The 20,467-nt window shown below is 51.8% G+C and overlaps 1 protein-coding gene across 1 annotated transcript in view; it reads left to right on the top strand.

The window, feature by feature from the left end:
* FASTK (Fas activated serine/threonine kinase) overlaps positions 1 to 20,260 on the top strand; it is a 43,544-nt gene extending 23,284 nt beyond the window's left edge. The window contains exon 9 of the mRNA XM_034759860.1: positions 19,568 to 20,260. Coding sequence (XP_034615751.1) covers positions 19,568 to 19,654 — 87 coding nt within the window. The 3' untranslated portion in view covers positions 19,655 to 20,260. The remainder of the gene's footprint in view (positions 1 to 19,567) is intronic.
* Positions 20,261 to 20,467: the final 207 nt, after the last annotated feature.

Here is a 20,467-nt window from a genome sequence, read left to right as displayed (position 1 = left end):
TCTCCTTTGTTCCATCTCCCGGGCAGAAGGTGTCGGGTTCCCCACCCCCCTTCCTGGCTCAGGTTACAGCTCAGGTACCTCAATGTAACTCCCAGGCTCCATTCCCAGGTCAAACCCGCCCTGCTCCCTGCTCCGTCACATCTCTCCCCCCTTGGAGACTGAACTGAGCAGGGTCACTCTGACCAGTGACCTGGGGAAGTTCAGGGCCCCCTCTCCGGGACAGTGCGTCCGCTATCAGGTTGTCACGTCCCTTCATGTGGACCACGTCCATGTCATAATCCTGCAGGAGCCGGCTCCACCTCAGGAGCTTGGCGTTGGCTCCTTTCATCTGGTGCAGCCAGGTCAGGGGAGAGTGGTCGGTGTGCACGGTGAAGTGTCACCCAAAGAGATATGGCTCTAGTTTCTTGAGGGCCCACACCATGGCCAGGCATTCCTTCTCGATGGCCGCGTAGTTCTGCTCCCGGGGTAGCAACTTCTTGCTCAGGTACACGATGGGGTGTCTCTCCCCCTTCTCATCCTCCTGCATTAACACCGCCTCCAGTCCCCTGTCTGAGGTGTCGGTGAACACCAAAAAGGGCTTGTCAAAGTCTGGGTTTGCCAGAACTGGGCCACTGACCAGAGCCTCCTTCAGCGCCCGGAGCGCTTCCTGGCACTCCTCAGTCCAGACCACCTTGTCTGGCTTCCCCTTCTTGCACAGCTCAGTGATGGGGGCGGCTATGGCGCTAAAGTGGGGCACAAACCTTCGATAGTTCCCCGCCATCCCAATAAAGGCTTGGACCTGCTTTTTGGTTTGGGGGGCAGGCCAGTCTCTGATCACCTCCACTTTGGCTGGTTCTGGCTTTAGGCAGCCGCTCCCCACCTGTGACCCAGGTAGGATACTTCATCCATCCCCACCTTGCACTTCTCCGGTTTTACGGTCAGCCCAGCCTCCTGGAGTCGGTCCAGCACTTGTCTAACCTGGGACACGTGGTCCTCCCAGGTCTGGCTAAAGACACAGATGTCGTCAATATACGCCACAGCAAAACTCTCCATCCCCCTCAGTAGCTGATCCACCAGGCGCTGGAAGGTGGCCGGCGCTCCCTTGAGGCCGAAAGGCAGGGTCAGGAACTCATAGAGCCCCAGAGGGGTGATAAAGGCCAATTTCAGCCTGGCATCTGCATCCAGCGGCACTTGCCAATAGCCCTTTGTAAGATCCATGGTGGTAAGGTACCGAGCACCTCCCAGCTTGTCTAGGAGCTCGTCCGGCCTGGGCATGGGGTAGGCATCGGCTACAGTGATGGCATTGAGCTTCCGATAGTCCACACAGAACCGGATCATCCCGTCCTTTCTGGGGACCAGCACCACCGGCGAGGCCCAAGGACTGGAGGAGGCTGGATCACCCCCAAAGCCAGCATGTTATTGACCTCTCTTTCAAGGTCCTGAGCAGTTTTCCCTGTGACTCGGAAGGGGGAGTATTTTATAGGCGGGTGCGACCCTGTCTGCACCTGGTGGACAGTCAGATTAGTGCGTCCAGGCTGGTTGGAAAACAGCCGTTGGTACAGATGCAGCACCCCTCTGATCTCAGCTTGCTGGGTAGGGGTTAGCTGATCAGAGAGGGGAATTGTTTCTGGGGGGAACCAGCTCTTGTCCCAGGGAATAGATCTACTAAAGAGTCATCTCCCTGCTCCTCCCAGTGCCCACATGTGGCCAACACCACATCCCCCCTGTCATAATATGGCTTCATCATATTCACATGGTACACCCGGCGGTGGTGCGCCTGGTTCGACAGCTCCACCACATAGTTTACCTCATTTAGTTGCTTGACAACCTTGAAGGGCCCTTCCCATGCGGCCTGGAGTTTGTTCTTCCTCACGGGGATGAGGACCATCACCTGATCCCTGGTGGCGAAGGCGCGGGCCCATGCTGTGCGGTCACACCAGACCTTCTGCTTCCTCTGGGCTCGGGCCAGATTCTCCCTGGCCAGGCGCATGAGCTCGGCAAGTCATTCTCGGAAGGTCAGGACATACTCCACCACCGACTCTGCATCGGGAGTGGCCTTCCCCTCCCATTCATCTCTCATCAGGTCCAGGGGCCCCCTTACCCGCCTTCCATATAACAGTTTGAAAGGCGAAAACCTGGTAGACTCCTGGGGTACCTCCCTGTACGCGAACAGCAGGTGAGATAAGTACTTGTCCCAGTCCTGCGGGTGCTGGTTCATAAATGTTTTTAGCATCATCTTCAGTGTCCCGTTGAACCTCTCCACCAGCCCGTTGGATTGGGGGTGATACGCTGAGGCCCAGTTGTGCCGGACCCCGCATTTCTCCCACAAGCACCGGAGTAGGGCCGACATGAAGTTGGACCCTTGGTCCGTTAAGACTTCCTTGGGAAACCCCACTCTGCTGAAAATGGTCAGCAACGCATCTGCCACAGTGTCCGCCTTGATGGACGATAAGGGCACCCGCCTCGGGGTAGCGGGTGGCGAAATCTACCACCACCAGAATGTATTTCTTCCCTCACCAGGTCGTCTTGCTGAGAGGTCCCACTATGTCCATAGCCACCTTCTGGAAAGGCTCCTCTATGATGGGCAAAGGTCTCAATGCTGCCTTCCCCTTGTCCCGGGCCTTCCCCACCCTCTGGCAGGGGTCACAGGATCGGCAGTACTGCCGGACGTTGGTGAAGACCCCGGGCCAGTAAAAGTTCTGTAGCAGCCTCTGCCTGGTGCGCCGGATTCCCTGGTGCCCTGCGAGAGGGATGTCATGGGACAGGTACAATAGCTTGTGGCGAAACTTCTGGGGGACCACCAGCTGCCTCCTGATCCCCCACGACTCCACTTCCCCTGGGGGAGCCCATTCTCGGTACAGGAACCCCTTCTCCCACAGGAACCTCTCCTGGCAGCCTCTCCCCACGGTCTGTACCACCCTGAGATCCGCCAGGTCCCTTATCTTCTGCAAGGAGGGATCCTTCTGCAACTCAGCCTGGAACTCAGCAGCTGGGACAGGGATGGGGACCTGCTCCCTCTCGCCGGCTGGGTCTGAAGCCGCAGCCTCCCTGAGCCGTGTCCCTGGGCATTCCCTCCCCACCGGGTTAGGGTCCTGCGCCTCGGGCAAGGCACCCCCCCCAAGGTCAGGGCGCAGTGCTCCTCGCCGGCTCTGACTGTGGGTCACAACCAGTGCCCTTTGGGGGTTGCTTGGCCAGTCCTCCAGGTCCCCCCCCATCAATACCTCAGTGGGCAAATGTGGGTGTACCCCCACATCCTTGGGGCCCTCCTTGGCCCCCCACTTCAGGTGTACCCTCGCCACAGGCACCTTGAATGGGGTCCCACCCACCCCTGTCAGGGTCAGGTAGGTGTCGGGCACCACCTGATCTGGGGCCACCACCTCGGGCTGGGCCAACGTCACCTCTGCGCCCGTATCCCAGTATCCATTGACCTTCCTCCCATCCACCTCCAGGGGAACAAGGCACCCTCTGCGGAGGGACAGCCCCGCGCCCACCGTATAAACCGAAAACCCTGAGTCTGGAGCATCCAGCCCCCCAGAGGAGCTGGCCTGGAGCTCTTCTCCCTGCTTAGCAGGTGGTACGCTGCCAGCCCCCCTTCCCTGGGAATGCTGCCCCTCGTCTGGCTGGGTCTCTACCCAGTCAACCCTCTGTGGGTTCGGTCTGCTCAGTCTGTCCCTGAGCCTGGGGCACTGGGCCCATATGTGGCCTCTCTGGCCACAGTGATAGCAGCCCATGTCCCATGGGTCCCCTCGAGCGGGTCAGACGGACCTGACGCTGTATGTTCCCCTTTGGTGGGGGTTCTCCATAGTTCCTCGCTGGGAGGTCCCATGGTGACTCTCTCTCTGCGTTGTGGCGGACCTGTTCCTTTGGGACTCCTCCCGGTTATCCCCTGCCCGACTGTTCACAAACTCGTCGGCCAGCCAGCCTGCATGCTGCGGGTTCTCTGGCTTTTGGTCCATCAACCATCGCCTCAGGTCGGATGGGCACTGCTCATACACGTGCTCCAGTACAAATAGGTCAAGCAGGTCTTCTTTAGTTTGGGCCCCAGCTGTCCACTTGTGGGCATACCCCTGTGCCCGGTTGGCTAGTTGTAGGTATGTGACCTCACGGATTTTACGCTGACTTCGGAACCTTTTCCGGTACATCTCAGGGGTCAGCCCAAACTCGCGGAGCAGGGCCTTTTTGAACAGTTCGTAGTCCCCTGTCTCCGCCCCTTTCAGTCGGCTGTACACCTCCCTGGCTGTGGAGTCCAGTGAGGGAATAAGAAACTGGAGCCTCTCTGCAGGGTCAACCTGGAGCAGCTCGCAGGTATTCTCAAAGGCCGTCAGGAAGGTATCCATGTCCTCCCCCTCCTTACGCTGGGCCAGGAAGCACTTATCAAAGCTCTTTGGAGTCTTGGGTCCCCCCTTGCTCACCGCAGCCGGGGCCCCACTGCTCCTCAGCCTGGCCAGTTCCAGCTCATAGATTCATAGATTTCATAGATTATAGGACTGGAAGGGACCTCGAGAGGTCATCGAGTCCAGTCCCCTGCCCGCATGGCAGGACCAAATACTGTCTAGACCATCCCTGATAGACATTTATCTAACCTACTCTTAAATATCTCCAGAGACGGAGATTCCACAACCTCCCTAGGCAATTTATTCCAGTGTTTAACCACCCTGACAGTTAGGAACTTTTTCCTAATGTCCAGCCTAGACCTCCCTTGCTGCAGTTTAAACCCATTGTTTCTGGTTCTATCCTTAGAGGAGGAGGATAGGGATATCCTGCAGGGAGACTTGAATGAGCTTGTGAATTGGAGTATCAGGAATAGGATGAAATTTAATAGTAAAAAGTGTAAGGTGATGCATTTGGGGATAACTAATAAAAATTTTAGTTACAAGATGGGGACGCATTGGTTAGAAGTAACGGAAGAGGAGAAGGACCTAGGGGTCCTGGTAGACCGCAGGATGACTATGAGTCGACAATGCGACGTGGCGGTGAAAAAAGCCAATGCTGTCTTGGGATGCATTAGGCGAGGTATATCTAGTAGGGATAAGGAGGTCCTGCTTCCGTTGTACAAGGCGCTGGTGAGACCTCATTTGGAGTACTGTGTGCAGTTCTGGTCTCCCATGTTTAAAAAAGATGAACTCAAACTGGAACGGGTGCAGAGAAGGGCCACTAGGATGATCAGAGGAATGGAAAACCTGTCGTATGAAAAGAGACTAGAGGAGCTTGGGTTGTTTAGTCTGACAAAGCGAAGGCTGAGGGGGATATGATTGCTATCTTTAAATATATTAGAGGGATTAATACGAGGGAGGGAGAAGAATTATTCCAGCTTAGTACTAATGTGGATACGAGAACGAATGGATATAAACTGGCCGTGGGGAGGTTCAGGCTTGAAATTAGACGAAGGTTTCTGACCGTCAGAGGGGTGAAATATTGGAACGGCCTTCCGAGGGAAACGGTGGGGGCGACGGACCTGTCTGGTTTTAAGATTAAGTTAGATAAATTTATGGAGGGAATGGTTTAATGGTAAAACATAGTAGTCAAGGAAAACCAAGAAATGGTAGGTAAATTGTATAATGGCTGACAGGGGTCAGGCTGGAGACTCTTGCCTATATGCTCGGGGTCTTACTGATCGCCATATTTGGGGTCGGGAAGGAATTTTCCTCCAGGGCAGATTGGCTGAGCCTCTGGAGGTTTTTCGCCTTCCTCCGCAGCATGGGGCAGGGATCACTAGCAGGAGGGTTTCTGCCGATTGAAGTCACCTAAAACAGGATTGGGGACTTCAACAGCAGAGTCCAGGGAAGGGGTAGGGACGGTTTTATGGCCTGCAGCATGCAGGGGGTCAGACCAGATGATCATAATGGTCCCTTCTGACCTTAAAGTCTATGAGTCTATGAGGCTAAGGTGAACAAGTTCTCTCCCTCCTCCTTATGACACCCTTTTAGATACCTGAAAACTGCTATCATGTCCCCTCTCAGTCTTCTCTTTTCCAAACTAAACAAACCCAGTTCTTTCAGCCTTCCTTCATAGGTCATGTTCTCAAGACCTTTAATCATTCTTGTTGCTCTTCTTTGGACCCTTTCCAATTTCTCCACATCTTTTTTAAAATGCGGCGCCCAGAACTGGACACAATACTCCAGCTGAGGCCTAACCAGAGCAGAGTAGAGCGGAAGAATGACTTTTTGTGTCTTGCTCACAACACACCTGTTAATGCATCCCAGAATCATGTTTGCTTTTTTTGCAACAGCATCACACTGTTGACTCATATTTAGCTTGTGGTCCACTATAACCCCTAGATCCCTTTCTGTCGTACTCCTTCCTAGACAGTCTTTTCCCATTCTGTATGTGTGAAATTGATTTTTCCTTCCTAAGTGGAGCACTTTGCATTTGTCTTTGTTAAACTTCATCCTGTTTACCTCAGCCCATTTCTCCAATTTGTCCAGATCATTTTGAATTATGACCCTGTCCTCCAAAGTAGTTGCAATCCCTCCCAGTTTGGTATCATCCGCAAACTTAATAAGCGTACTTTCTATGCCAATATCTAAGTCGTTGATGAAGATATTGAACAGAGCCGGTCCCAAAACAGACCCCTGCGGAACCCTGCAGTGACAGGGTCCCCCGGGGGATCACAGCGAGCGGGCCCAGGGCAGAGGAGTCTGCAGCTCGACCCTGGCAGAGAGGTGGTGACCTGAAGCAGGGCTGGCACACTAGGGGTCCCCCTGGAACGGTGGAAAGCGGAGAGCTGCAATGTCATGCTGACATTGGTTCTCCTTCTCTTCCCGCTCATGCTGACGCTGGTTCTCCTCATGCTGACGCTGCTTTTCCCGTTCTTCCGGCTCCTGCTTCAGTTCTTGCTGCCTTAACTCGAGCTCTTTCAGTCTCAGCTCCCTGTCGCATTCCAGTCGCATCCGCTCCCGGGACGGGGAGCTCTGCCGGGACGATCCCCTGCTGGCTGCCGGGGTCAGGGTGCCCTCGGTATTCGCTGGGCTTCCCCCAACCCCTCCCCTAGGTATAGGTAGGCAGGGTCTCCGGATGTCCTCGGCAGCAGTCTGCCCCCTCCCAGCCAGGTCAGGCCCCGGGGCCCACGCTGCATCCGCCAGGCGGCTTCCCTCAGGGACAGGGCTCGGTTCATCCAAGCGATCCTTCTCCTCCAGCTGGGCAATTAGCTGTTCTTTGGTGGACCTCCCAATGCGCAGCCCCCTCTGCCTGCACAGCTCCACCAGGTCGCTCTTAAGGCGTTTAGCATACATCCTCCTGCTGGCCACTCGCCTGCCTGTGCTCTCCGCTTTCCACCGTTCCAGGGGGACCCCTAGTGTGCCAGCCCTTCTTCAGGTCACCACCTCTCTGCCAGGGTCGAGCTGCAGACTCCTCTGCCCTGGGCCCGCTCGCTGTGATCCCCCGGGGGACCCTGTCACTGCAACAGTCCTTTTCACTGGTCACACACTCCCAGGGGTTAATCGTCCCCTGAAACCGTCTCTCTCTGATTCTTCAGCCCACCTGGTCCCCGTTGATCCCCCTTCGTTTTACTGCTCCCCAGTCACTTACTGCAAGAAGCACCGCCCACGGGGTGCAGTATATCCCACTGCTACCACCAGTTGTCGCGGAGTGTGGGGGACTCAGGGCCCTGTACCCCTGGCTTCCTGCAATTCACCGGGACTCTCAGCCAACCAGTAAAGCGGAAGGTTTTTGGATAACAGGAACACAGTCTACAACAGAGCTCGTAGATACAACCAGGACCCCTCAATCAAGTCCTCTTGGGGAGCGCAGGGAGCTTAGACCCCAGCTTGGGGTTCCCTGTGTTGCACCTCCCAGCCCAAAAACTACAAACTCCCAAAACCCTCCAGCAGCTCTCTCCACTCCACTCTGCTCCTCCTCTCCTTTGTTCAGTCTCCCGGGCAGAAGGTGTCGGTCCCCCCCCCCCCCCCTTCCTGTCTCAGGTTACAGCTCAGGTATCTCAATGTAACTCCCAGGCTCCATTCCCAGGTCAAACCCGCCCTGCTCCCTGCTCCGTCACACCCTGTCTCCCACAGGAGCTGTAGAAGGCCCATCTCAGGAGTTCAAAAGGAGGGACTTCTGTTCTCACCACTTATCCCAGAAGAAAAGGGGGAGGTGGCTGAACTAGTCCATCAGCTCCAATTCAGAAGGCAGCACGAGCCTCCCTCACGCCCTCTAGATGCTCAGGGTTGTCGTGCGGCTGTCAACCTTCCCCATGTGTGTTTTCACACAGCAGTTTGTCCGGCCCAGAGGCTGCCCCTGCTTCACAGCACGACTGGACTGTTCCCTTACAAGGCTCTAGCTGTTTGCAGTGTGTCAGAATGCCTGGCCGGGCTGGCGCACACCTCTGAGACACGCTCTACCCTGCCCTCAGCCTTTTGCTCCTTGCGACTGAGAGTGAATTACAACAAGTTGCCTCTCTCCTCCCTGTGCACAGAATTCATAGGGGCTGTCTGGATTGCCCGTGGGCAGAGTTACACCTTCCTCGAGAGGTGTCAGGCCATCCCTGGTCTTCACCCCAAGGGAAACTCTGCAACTGCGACAAGAACCTGGCTTGGGCTGTTAGGTTACACGGTATCACGCATACACGTGACACCACTCGCCAGAGTTCACCTCCGCCCGCTCCGAGGCTGTCTGGGGTCTATTTCCCAGCCCACTAAACATCAGGGAATCCTAGAAAGGTAGGACTCGAGAGGTCACCTGGTGCAATCCCCTGCACTCAAGGCAGGTCTACGTAATAACTAGACCATCCCTGACCGGGGTTTGTCCAACCTGCTCTTAAAAGCCTCCAATGACAGGGACTCCACAGCCTCCCTGGGAAATTTATTCCAGTGTCTAACCACCCTGACAGTTAAGAACTTTTTCCTAATGTCCAACCTAAACCTCCCTTGCTGCAATTTAAGCCCATTGCTTCTTGTTGTAGCCTCAGAGGTTAACAAGAACAATTTACCTCCCTCCTCCTTGTAACAATCTTTTATGTACTTGAAAACTGTTCTCATGTCCCCTCTCAGTCTTCTCTGCTCCAGACCAAACAGACCCAGTTTTTTCAATCTTCCCTCGTAGGTCATGTTTTCTAGACCTTTCATCATTTTTGTTACCCTTCACTGGACTTTCTCCAATTTCCTGAAATGTCAGGCCCAGAACTGGACACAATACTCCTGCTAATACATCCCAGAATGATGGTCGGTTTTTTTTTTTTGCAAGTGTTCCGCTATTGACTCATATTTAGCTTGTGATCCACTATGATCCCCAGATCCCTTTCCGCAGTACTCTTTCCTAGGCCGTCATTTCCCATTTTGTACGTGTGCAACTGATGGTTCCTTCCTAAGGGGAGCACTTCGCATTTGTCCTTATTGAATTTCATCCTATTTATTTCAGACCATTTCTCCAGTTTGTCCAGATCATTTTGAATTTTAATCCTATCCTCCAAAGCACTTGCAACCCCTCCCAGCTTGGTATCGTCCACAAACTTTATAAGTGTCCTCTCTATGCCATTATCTAACTCATTGATGAAGGCATTGAACAGAACCGGCCCCAGAACTGATCCCTGCAGGACTCCACTCGTTATGCCCTTTTCCGGCATGACCGTGAACCCTTGATAACTACTCTTTGGGAACGGTTTTCCAGCCAGTTCTGCACCCACCTTATAGTAGCTCCATTTAGGTTGTATTTCCCTAGTTTGTTTATGAGACAGTCATGCAACACAGTGTCAGAAGCTTTACTAAAGTTAAGATGTACCACGACTACCACCCCCTGCCCCCCCAAGACTTGTTACCCTGTCACAGAAAGCTATTAAGTTGGTTTGACATGATTTGTTCATGACAAACCCGTGTTACTGTTACTTATCACATTATTATCTTCTAGGTGTTTGCAAACTGATTGCTTAATTATTTGCTCCATTATCTTTCCAGGTACAGAAGGTAAGCTGACTGGTCTGTAATTACCTGGATTGTCCTTATTTCCCTTTTTATAGGTGGGCACTATATTTGCCCTTTTCCAGTCCTCTGGACTCTCTCCTGTCTTCCATGACTTTTCAAAGATCATTGCTAATGGCTCAGATATCTCCTCAGTCAGCTCCTTGAGTATTCTAGGATGCATTTCACCAGGCTCTGGTGACTTGAAGTGATCTAACCTATTTTAGCCTCAGATCCTACCTCATTTTCACTGGTGTTCACTATGTTAGACATCTGATTGCTACTAACCTTTTTGGTGAAAACAAACAAAAAAGTCATTTAGCACCTCTACCATTTCCCACATTTTCTGTTATTGTTCCCCCACTCACTGAGTAATGGGCCTACCCTGTCTTTGGTCTTCCTCTTGCTTCTAATGTATTTGTAGAATGTTTTCTTGTTACCCTTTATGTCTCTAGCTAGTTTGAGCTCATTTTGTGCCTTGGCCTTTCTAATTTTGTCCCTACAGATTTGTGTTATTTGTTTATATTCATCCTTTGTAATTTGACCGAGTTTCCACTTTTTGTGGGACTCCTGTTTGAGGTTCAGATCATTGACGATCTCCTGGTTAAGCCAGGGTGGTCTCTTGCCAGACTTCCTATCTGTCCTATGCAGTGGGATAGTTTGCTCTTGTGCCCTTAATAATGTCTCTTTGAAAAACTGCTAACTGTCTTCAGTTGTTTTTCCCCCTAGACTTGCTTCCCATGGGATCTTACCTACCAACTTCCTGAGTTTGCTAAACTCTGCCTTCTTGAAATCCATTGTCTTTATTGTGCTGTTCTCCCTCCTACCATTCCTTAGAATCATGAACTCTACCATTTTGTGATCACTTTCATCCAAGCTGCCTTCCACCTTCAAATTCTCAACCAGTTCCTCCCTATTTGTTAAAATCAAGTCTAGAACAGCCTCTCCCCAAGTAGTTTTCTCCACCTTCTGAAATACAAAATTGTCTCCCATACATTCCAAGAACTTGTTGGATAATCTGTGCCCTGCTGTGTTGTTTTCCCAACAGATGTCTGGGTAGTTGAAGTCCCCCATCACCACCACATCCTGTGCTTTAGATTATTTTGTTAGTTGTTTAAAAAAAGCCTCATCCACCTCTTCTTCCTGGTTAGGTGGTGTCAGGATTCTCCCCCCCCACACACACACACACTCTGAACTCTGGGGTACAGATGTGGGGCCCCGCATGAAAGACCCCTAAGCTTATTTCTACCAGCTTAGGTTAAAAACTTCCCCAAGGCACAAATTCTTCCTTGTCCTTGGATGAATACTGCTGCCACCACCAAGTGATTTACACAAACATTTAGGGAGGAGCCCAAACTTGGAGCCCTGCCTTCCCCAAAATATCCCCCCAAGCCCTTTCACCCCCTTTCCTGGGAGGCTTGAGAATAATATACCAATCAATTGGTTACAACGTGAGCACAGATCAAACTCATGGGTCTTTAGGACACTGAAAAACAATCAGGTTCTTAAAAGAAGTTTATTTATAAAAAGATAAAAGAATCACTGCTGTAAAATCAGGATGGAAGATAACTTTACAGGGTAACAAAAAGATTCCAAACACAGAGGATTTCCCCTCTAGGCAAAACTTTAAAGTTACAAAAAACAGGGATAAACCTCCCTGTTAGCACAGGGACAATTCATAAGCTAAAACAAAAGATAATCTAACGCATTTCCTTCCTATTACCTACAATTTGTAATCTTAGAGGCCTTTAGTTCAGGTCTGGCTTTGGGAGATGTATTTTCCCTGCCCTGGTTCCTCGCTGACCCAGAGAGAACACAAAGACAGCACAAAACGAAAACTTTCCCCCACAGATTTGAAAATATCTTCTCCCCTCATTGGTTCTTTTGGGCAGGTGCCAACCAGGTTACTTGAACTTCTTAACCCTTTACAGGTAAAGGAGGGATTTTATGCTACCCTTAGCTGTATGTTTATGACAGGTGGTCTGTAGTAGACCCCTACCATGACCTCACCCTTGGTTTTTACCCCCTTTATCCTTACCCAGAGACTTTCAACAAGTCTGTCTCCTATTTCCATCTCAACCTCTGTCCAAGTGTGTACATTTTTTATATAGAAGGCAGCACCTCCTCCTTTTCCCCTGCCTGTCCTTCCTAAGCAAGCTGTACCTTTCTATACCAATATTCCAGTCATGCGTGTTATCTCACCAAGTCTCCGTGATGGCAGCTATGATGCATAGTTCTGTTTATTCACTAGCATTTTGAGTTCTTCCTGCTTATTCCCCCTTACTTTTCACACTAGTATACGGACATCTAAGATACTGATTTGATTTCCCCACTATGTTCCCTCTTGTCTCTCCCTTGTCCCTCCTATAACGGCCCATGCTCCCCCCAGATTCTGACCCATCTCCCAGGTCTCCATGTTTTTGCCGTACCTCTGGGCTTTTGTCTCCTGCTCACATCCAACCTGAGTTAAAGCCTAACTAGGCTAGCCAGTCTGTACCCAAAGATACCCTTCCTCGATAGGTGGGCCCCATCTCTGCTCAGCAGCCTCCTTCACGTATGGCCCTTAGCCTGGCTCACAGTCCTCAGACGGTGCAAAGGGTTACCCTTCTGCACCCCTCTCACCGCAGATAGGGGAGGGCCTCTAAACCAGCTACGAACTCCAGGCATAGGGTCCCCGAAAGGGTCCCCTACTCTATCCATATGCTGGAATTCCATGTCATCTCAGCAGTGAGATCCTGAGACCCGCTTCCGCATGGTGTTGTAGCAACAGGCAGGGCTGGTCCTGCTCACCCCAGTCTGCAAGTGAGCAGCTAGGACATGGTTCTCTCTGCACAGGGTAGCTCCCAGGGCCCATCCCCTCCCAGGAACAAGCCACGCTTTGCTGGCTCACCTCGCAGCCAGGACAGCTCCCATGGGGCGGTGTGGGCTCTGAAGGACTCTTCTCTGTGTTCCGCACATGGGGCCCGGCTACGATGGACCTGCTTTGCCACCGACAAGAAGAGCAGATGTCATCTCGTCTGCCCCAGAGCAGGTGCCAGACCAGGGTCCCTCCAGGCTTTTCCCTCATCCTCTGATTTGAAGTTCTCTTTTATGCCATTCCTCCTGTTTCCCTGACACCCCAGCTCATAGGATCCATCTGGCAGGATGTAGCCTTGGTAGTACACATAGCCCCTTATTGTCCTGGCTTCTGTTGGCTCCCAGCCCTACTGCATCTGTCCACACAGCCACCAGTCTGTCTCCCCAGCTGGCCAGATTTGCAGCCACAGGTTCAAGAGCAAACTGTCCGTCCCCCCCCACCCCCCCAAGTCTCCATGTCTTGCCCTGAAAGCCTGGGCGCTGACTGGCTGAACACAGCAGATGCACAGAGCAGGACCGAGTGCAGTCCCTGGAAAAATCATGGAGCAGGTCCTCAAGGAATCAATTGTGAAACATTTAGAGGAGAGGAAAGTGATCAGGAACAGTCAGCATGGATTCACCAAGGGCAAGTCATGCCTGACTAACCTAATTGCCTTCTGTGAGGAGATAACTGGCTCTGTGGATGAGGGGAAACCAGAGGACGTGTTATTCCTTGACTTCAGCAAAGCTTTTGATACGGTCTCCCACAGTATTCTTGCCAGCAAGTTAAAGAAGTATGGGCTGGATGAATGAACTATAAGGTGGATAGAAAGCTGGCTAGATCGTCAGGCTCAATGGGTAGTGATCAATGGCGCCATGTCTAGTTGGCAGCTGATATCAAGCGGAGTGCCCCGGGGGTTAGTCCTGGGGCCGTTTTTGTTCAATATCTTCATTAATGATCTGGAGGATGGCGTGGACTGCACTCTCAGCAAGTTTGCAGCTGACACTAAGCTGGGAGGAGGGGTAGATACCCTGGAGGTTAGGGATAGGATACAGAGGGACTTAGAGAAATCAGGCCAAAAGAAACCTGATGAGGTTCAACAAGAACAAGTGCAGAGTCCTACACTTAGGACGGAAGAATCCCATGCACTGCTACAGACTAGGGACCGAGTGGCTAGGCAGCAGTTCTGCAGAAAAGGACCTAGGGGTCACAGTGACGAGAAGCTGGGTATGAGTCACCAGGACCAGATGGCATTCACCCAAGAGTTCTGAAAGAACTCAAATGTGAAGTTGCGGAACTATTAACTATGGTTTGTAACCTGTCCTTTAAATTAGCTTCTGTTCCCAATGACTGGAAGATAGCTAATGTAACGCCAGTATTTGAAAAGGGCGCTAGAGGTGATCCCGGCAATTACAGACCGGTAAATCTAATGTTAGTACCGGGCAAATTAGTTGAAACAGTCGTAAAGAATAAAATAGTCAGACACCTAGAAGAACATAAATTGTTGGGCAAAAGTCAACATGGTTTCTGTAAAGGGAAATCGTGTCTTACTAATCTATTAGAGTTCTTTGAAGGGGTCAACAAACATGTGGACAAGGGGGATCCAGTGGACATAGTGTACTTAGATTTCCAGAAAGCCTTTGACAAGGTCCCTCATCAAAGGCTCTTATGTAAATTAAGCTGTCATGGGATAAAAGGGAAGGTCCTTTCATGGACTAAGAACTGGTTAAAAGACAGAGAACAAAGGGTAGGAATAAATGGTAAATTCTCAGAATGGAGAGGGGTAACTAGTGGTGTTCCCCAAGGGTCAGTCCTAGGACCAATCCTATTCAACTTATTCATAAATGATCTGGAAAAAAGGGTAAACAGTAAGGTTTGCAGATGATACTAAACTACTCAAGATAGTTAAGACCAAAGCAGACTGTGAAGCACTTCAAAAAGAGCTCACAAAACTAAGTGATTGGGCAACAAAATGGCAATGAAATTTAATGTGGATAAATGTAAAGTAATGCACGTTGGGAAAAATAACCCCAACTATACATACAGTGTGATTGGGGGCTAATTTAGCTCCAACTATTCAGGAAAGAGATCTTGGAATCATCGTGGATAGTTCTCTGAAGACGTCCACGCAGTGTGCAGCAGCAGTCAAAAAAGCAAACAGGATGTTAGGAATCATTAAAAAGGGGATAGAGAATAAGACGGAGAATATCTTATTGCCCATATATAAATCCATGATACACCCACATCTCGAATACTGCGTACAGATGTGGTCTCCTCATCTCAAAAAAGATATACTGGCATTAGAAAAGCTTCAGCGAAGGGCAACTAAAATGATTAGGGGTTTGGAACGGGTCCCATATGAGGAGAGATTAAAGAGGCTAGGACTTTTCAGCTTGGAAAAGAGGAGACTAAGGGGGGATATGATAGAGGTCTATAAAATCATGACTGATGTGGAGAAAGTAAATAAGGAAAAGTTATTTACTTGTTCCCATAATATAAGAACTAAGGGCCACCAAATGAAATTAATGGGCGGCAGGTTTAAAACAAATAAAAGGAAGTTCTTCACACAGCGCACAGTCAACCTGTGGAACTCCTTGCCTGAGGAGGTTGTGAAGACTAGGACTATAACAGGGTTTAAAAGAGAACTGGATAAATTCATGGAGGTTAAGTCCATTAATGGCTATTAGTTAGGATGGGTAAGGAACGGTGTCCGTAGCCTCTGTTTGTCAGAGGGTGGAGATGGACGTCAGGAGAGAGATCACTTGATCATTACCTGTTAGGTTCACTCCCTCTGGGGCACCTGGCATTGGCCACTGGCGGTAGACAGGATACTGGGCTGGATGGACCTTTGGTCTGACCCAGTACGGCCGCTCTTATGTTCTTATGAGTCGACAGTGTGTCCTTGTTGCCAAGAAGGCTAACGGCATTGGGGGCTGTATAAGTAGGGGCATTGCCAGCTGATTGAGGGACGTGATCATTCCCCTCTATTCGACATTGGTGAGGCCTCATCCAGTTTTGAGCCCCACACTACAAAAACGATGTGGAAAAATTGGAAAGAGTCCAGCGGAGGGCAACAAAAATGATGAGGGGGCTGGAGCACATGACTTATGAGGAGAGGCAGAGGGAACTGGGATTGTTTAGTCTCCAGAAGAGAAGAATGAGGGGGGATTTGATAGCTGCTTTCAACTACCTGAAAGGGGGTTCCAAAGAGGATGGATCTAGACTGTTCTCAGTGGTGGCAGATGACAGAACAAGGAGTAATGGTCTCAAGTTGCAGTGGGGGAGGTTTAGGTTGGATATTAGGAAACACTTTTTCACTAGGAGGGTGGTGAAGCACTGGAATGGGTTCCCTAGGGAGGTGGTTGAATCTCCTTCCTTAGAGGTTTTTAAGGTCAGGCTTGACAAAGCCCTGGCTGGGATGATTTAGTTGGGATTAGGTCCTGCTTTGAGCAGGGGGTGGGACTAGATGACCTCCTGAGGTCCCTTCCAACCCTGATATTCTATGATTCTATGACAGTGACACTACATTTCAGAAAAAGATTGAAATACGAGGCAGATGGTCAAATAGGCTCTCAGGTCAGAAGCAAAGAAAGTGAAATCCCCGCAGGTGGCATGGATCCTAGTGAAACAAACAGGAAGAGACACTCAGAACATATACGAGCTGCTGAACAAAAGGGAATCCGTAAGACCAAGATTAAATGAACCGGGCTAGCGGGCAGTGGCCAGAGGCTCCTTGAGCCCAACAGAAATCCAACAGTACATCCAAGAGCCCCGAAGGAGCTAGGGAGGGAGGTGGTGGAATCTCCTTAGAGGTTTTTAAGGCCCGGCTGGACAAAGCCCTGGCTGGGATGATTTAGTTGGGAATTGGTCCTGCTTTGAGCAGGCGGTGGGACTAGATACCTCCTGAGGTCCCTTCAGACCCTGAGATTCTATAATCCCCAGCCCAGGCTGCAGCTTCGAGGGGAAGAGAGTCGTCCATCCGCTTTACAGCCAGCCTCTGTCATCTTTTGTTCCCGAGTCTAGAGAACAGGAGCCGGAGGCCAGAGAACAGCCTGTTGGGTTCAGGCAGCTGCTGCCTCAGCAGCCAAATATGCGCTTGTTCAGATGCCATGTTCTCTCGGTCCACTGTTTGGAAGTTTCTCCAAGGTCTGTCTCCTCAGTCAGGAACCTCCCTGGCCTGTAGTTCTTAGAGGCCGTATCCCCTGGTCCATGTGCTCTCCAGCTCATGGCTATTGCTCCAGCCAGGAGAGTTAGCAAGGTTTAAGCCAATGTGGCAAATTCCCTCCTCCTTACAGTGTTGTCCCTGGGGGTAAGGTGAGGCTGATCCACCCCACCCCCCCTTACATTCCTCTCCAAGGTGGCATCTGATTTTCACTTAAACCAAACCCTTCACCTCCGTGAGCCACAGTGAAACTTGGGCGAAACCAAGCTGCACGCAGCATGTCATACTGGTCAAACCAAGGGTCCATCTAGCCCAGTATCCCATCTTCCGATGGGGCCAGGGCCAGGTGCTTCAGAGGGAATGAACAGAACAAGATAATTATCAAGTGATCTGGCCCGTCGTCCAGTCCCAGCTTCCGGCAGTCAGATGTTTAGGGACACCCAGAACATGGGGTTGCATTTCTGCCCATCCTGGCTAATCGCCATTGATGGACCTATCTGCACACAACTTATCTAATTCTTTTTTTAACCCAGTTATACTTTTGGCCTTCGCAGTATCCCCTGGCAATGAGTTCCACAGGTTGACTGTGCGTTGGGTGAAGAAATACTTCCTTGTGTTTGTTTTAAACCTGCTGCTTATTAATTTCATTGGATGATCCCTGGTTCTTGTCTTCTGAGAAGGAGTAAATAACACTTCCTTATTTACTTTCTCCACCAGTCATGATTTTATAGACCTCTATCATATCCCCCCTTAGTCGTCTCCTTTCCAAGCTGAAAAGTCCCAGTCTTATTAGTCTCTCCTCATATGGAAGCTTTTCCAAATCCCTAATCATTTTTGTTGCCCTTCTATGTTCCTTTTCTACTTCTAATACCTTATTTTTGAGATGGGGGTGAGCAGACCTGCCCACTGTATTCGAGATGTGGGTGTATAATGGATTTATGTAGAGGCAATGTGATACTTCCTGTCTTTATCTGTCCCTTTCCTAATGATTCCCAGCATTCTGTTCGCTTTTTTGACTGCTGCACATTGAGTGGATGTTTTCAGAGTACTGTCCACAGTGACTCCAAGATCTCTTTCTGGAGTGGTAACAGCTAATTTAGACCCCATCATTTTATAGGTATAGTTGGGATCATCTTTTCCAATGTGCATTACTTTACATTTATCAACACTGAATTTCATCTGCCATTTTGCTGCCCAGTCACCCAGTTTTGTGAGATCCTTTTTTAGCTCTTCGCAGTCTGCTTTGGACTGAATTATCTTGAGTAATTTTGTATCATCTGCAAACTTTGCCACCTCACTGTTTACCCCTTTTTCCAGATCATTTATGAATATGTTGACTAGGACTGGGCCCAGTACAGACTCCTGGGGGACACCACTATTTACCTCTCTCCATTCTGAAACTGACCGTTTATTCCTACTCTTTGTTTCCTGTCTTTTACCCAGTTACCAATCCATGAGAGGACCTTCCCTCTTATCCCATGGCAGCTTACTTTGCTTAAGAGCCTTTGGCGAGGGACCTTGTCAAAGGCTTTCAGATAGTCCAAGTACGTTATATCCACTGGATCCCCCTTGTTCACATGTTTGTTTGACCCCCTCAAGAATTCTAGTAGAGTGGTGAGGCATGATTTCCCTTTACAAAAGCTGCGTTGACTCAGCTCCAGCATATCGCGTTCATCTGCATGTCTGATCGTTCTGTTCTTTGCTATACTTTCAGCTATGAAATGACGTGAGGCTCACTAGCCTGTAAGTGCCAGGCTGTCTCTTCCCAGAGATTAGCAAGTAGCCAGCTCGCTGTACGCGTCTGGCACCTCGCACTTACGCCCTTTCCCTCAACTACTGCGGCCCTCTCAGCGGCTGGCTCGGTAACTTCAGTGTCCTGAGGACTGGCCTGTCACGGAGCTCAGCCCAGCCCTTTACCAAACCCTCCGCCGTGGACCTGGCAGCGGGATGGGACAGCAGTTTGGGAGAGCCATTCTGCAATCCTCGTTTAGCTAATGGCCGTGAGGCTGCCTGCCCCGGCCCATTGGTCTGGAAGCTGCCAGCCTCGCCCCAGGGTGAGGTCCTGCGGCACAGCCATGACGCTGAGTGACAGAGCTTGTAGGCAGATGGAGGCGCAGTGACCTTGTGTCTGTGGATCCAGCGAGGGACAGGTGTGGCCGCTGTGCCCCCTATGGCCTTGGGGGCAGGGGGAGAATCAGGCCAGGCAGGTGCAGTGTGGAGGGGGGGCCCATCTCTGCTGCCCCTGGATTCTGCTCTGGCGCAGGAGTTACCTGCATTTTGAAGCGATTCGTGTAGCCAAGTTCTCCAGGAGCCAGTTACGGTCAGGGAAGGAAGTGGGGAGGGGACCAGGCCAGGCCAGCGGTGGGCACCTGCAGCCAGCCTCTAGGTGAATGCGTAGCTCCATGGAGGGGCCATTAGCGCACCTTAGTCTGACCTGTATTGCACAGGCCAGCAGCAACCCCCACAAACCCCAACACCTGACCTATGCTTTTGGGGGGAGAAGAGCAGCCTGAGGGGGGTCTGGAGCCGCTTCCCGGGGGTGGGGTGGGGAGCTGGGCTCCGCTTGTGCCCAAGACCCATGTTCTATCCCTACCCTCCTGCGCCAGCCAGGCCCTTGTGCCAGCGGGGACGAGGCCCCTGCCCGAGGACGCTGCCCCAGGCTGGCGCTGGTGCTAAGTGACCCTCCTGTCCTGTGTGCAGCTGCCCTACATGGAGCTGGAGAAGGTGAGCGGCGTGGAGGAGGCCAAGCACTATCTGCGGCAGAAGCTGCGGGAGCTCCGCTTTTGAAAGCAGCCGCTGCCCCCGGGGCGCAGTGACGGCGAGAGACCCACCTCCTCCTGCGGCAGAGCCATGTGACGCTGGACACGGCGCGGGCCGAGGACCCTGCTTCCGGGGGCCCCCTTCCTCCCCTGGGGGCTGAGGGCAGGGCAGCCCCCGGCCCAGGGGCTGTAGGCTGGCGGTAGCGGGCGGGCGTAGCGTGGGGCTGTTATTTATTGGCATTTGCTGAGGGGTCGGGGGTCGGGCTGGTGCAGCAGTGGGGGTGGGTGTCAGGTGTAAACGGCTGGGCCAGCGCCCCAAGGGGGAGCAGTGCATGCTGGGCCTGCCCCTCCACCCACAAGGCTCCTGTCTGCCAAAGGGGGGGGGGCATGGGGGCTGAGCACTGGCCTGTTTGTCCTCAGAGCTGGGGGGGGGGGGGTAGGGCTCCCTGAGCTGCCTTCAGCACCTGCTGCCCGCTGGGACTGCCTCTCCCCCATGGGCTGCACAGGGCGTGGGGTGGCTGGAAGCGCAATGGCAGGGGGGCCCTGGAGCTGTGGGGCTGTTTGCCCCCAGGCCTAGACCAAGGTGCCACTGGGGTGGTGGGGACAAAGTTTACAATAAAAATGGAGAAAAGGCTGTGCTGTCCTGTCCTGTTTAGTGAGGGCCGGTTTGTGCCCCATAGCCCCCGTGCAGGGGCCCGGAGAGCGGCTGCCTTGGGGGGGGGGGTATTGCCTGCTGCACCCTACCAGGGGAATGGCCCTGCCAGCTCTGAGCCAGCCTGGCTCTAGGCCCATGGCTGGGGGGGGGGGGGGGGCATGTGTTGGCCATAGGGCGGGCCCCCTG

Source organism: Trachemys scripta, chromosome 2 (assembly GCF_013100865.1).
Source record: "Trachemys scripta elegans isolate TJP31775 chromosome 2, CAS_Tse_1.0, whole genome shotgun sequence".
In the NCBI taxonomy this organism is placed as follows: domain Eukaryota; kingdom Metazoa; phylum Chordata; order Testudines; family Emydidae; genus Trachemys; species Trachemys scripta.
The sequence above is the reverse complement of the archived record's forward strand: the minus strand, read 5'-3'. Positions and strand labels throughout refer to the sequence as shown.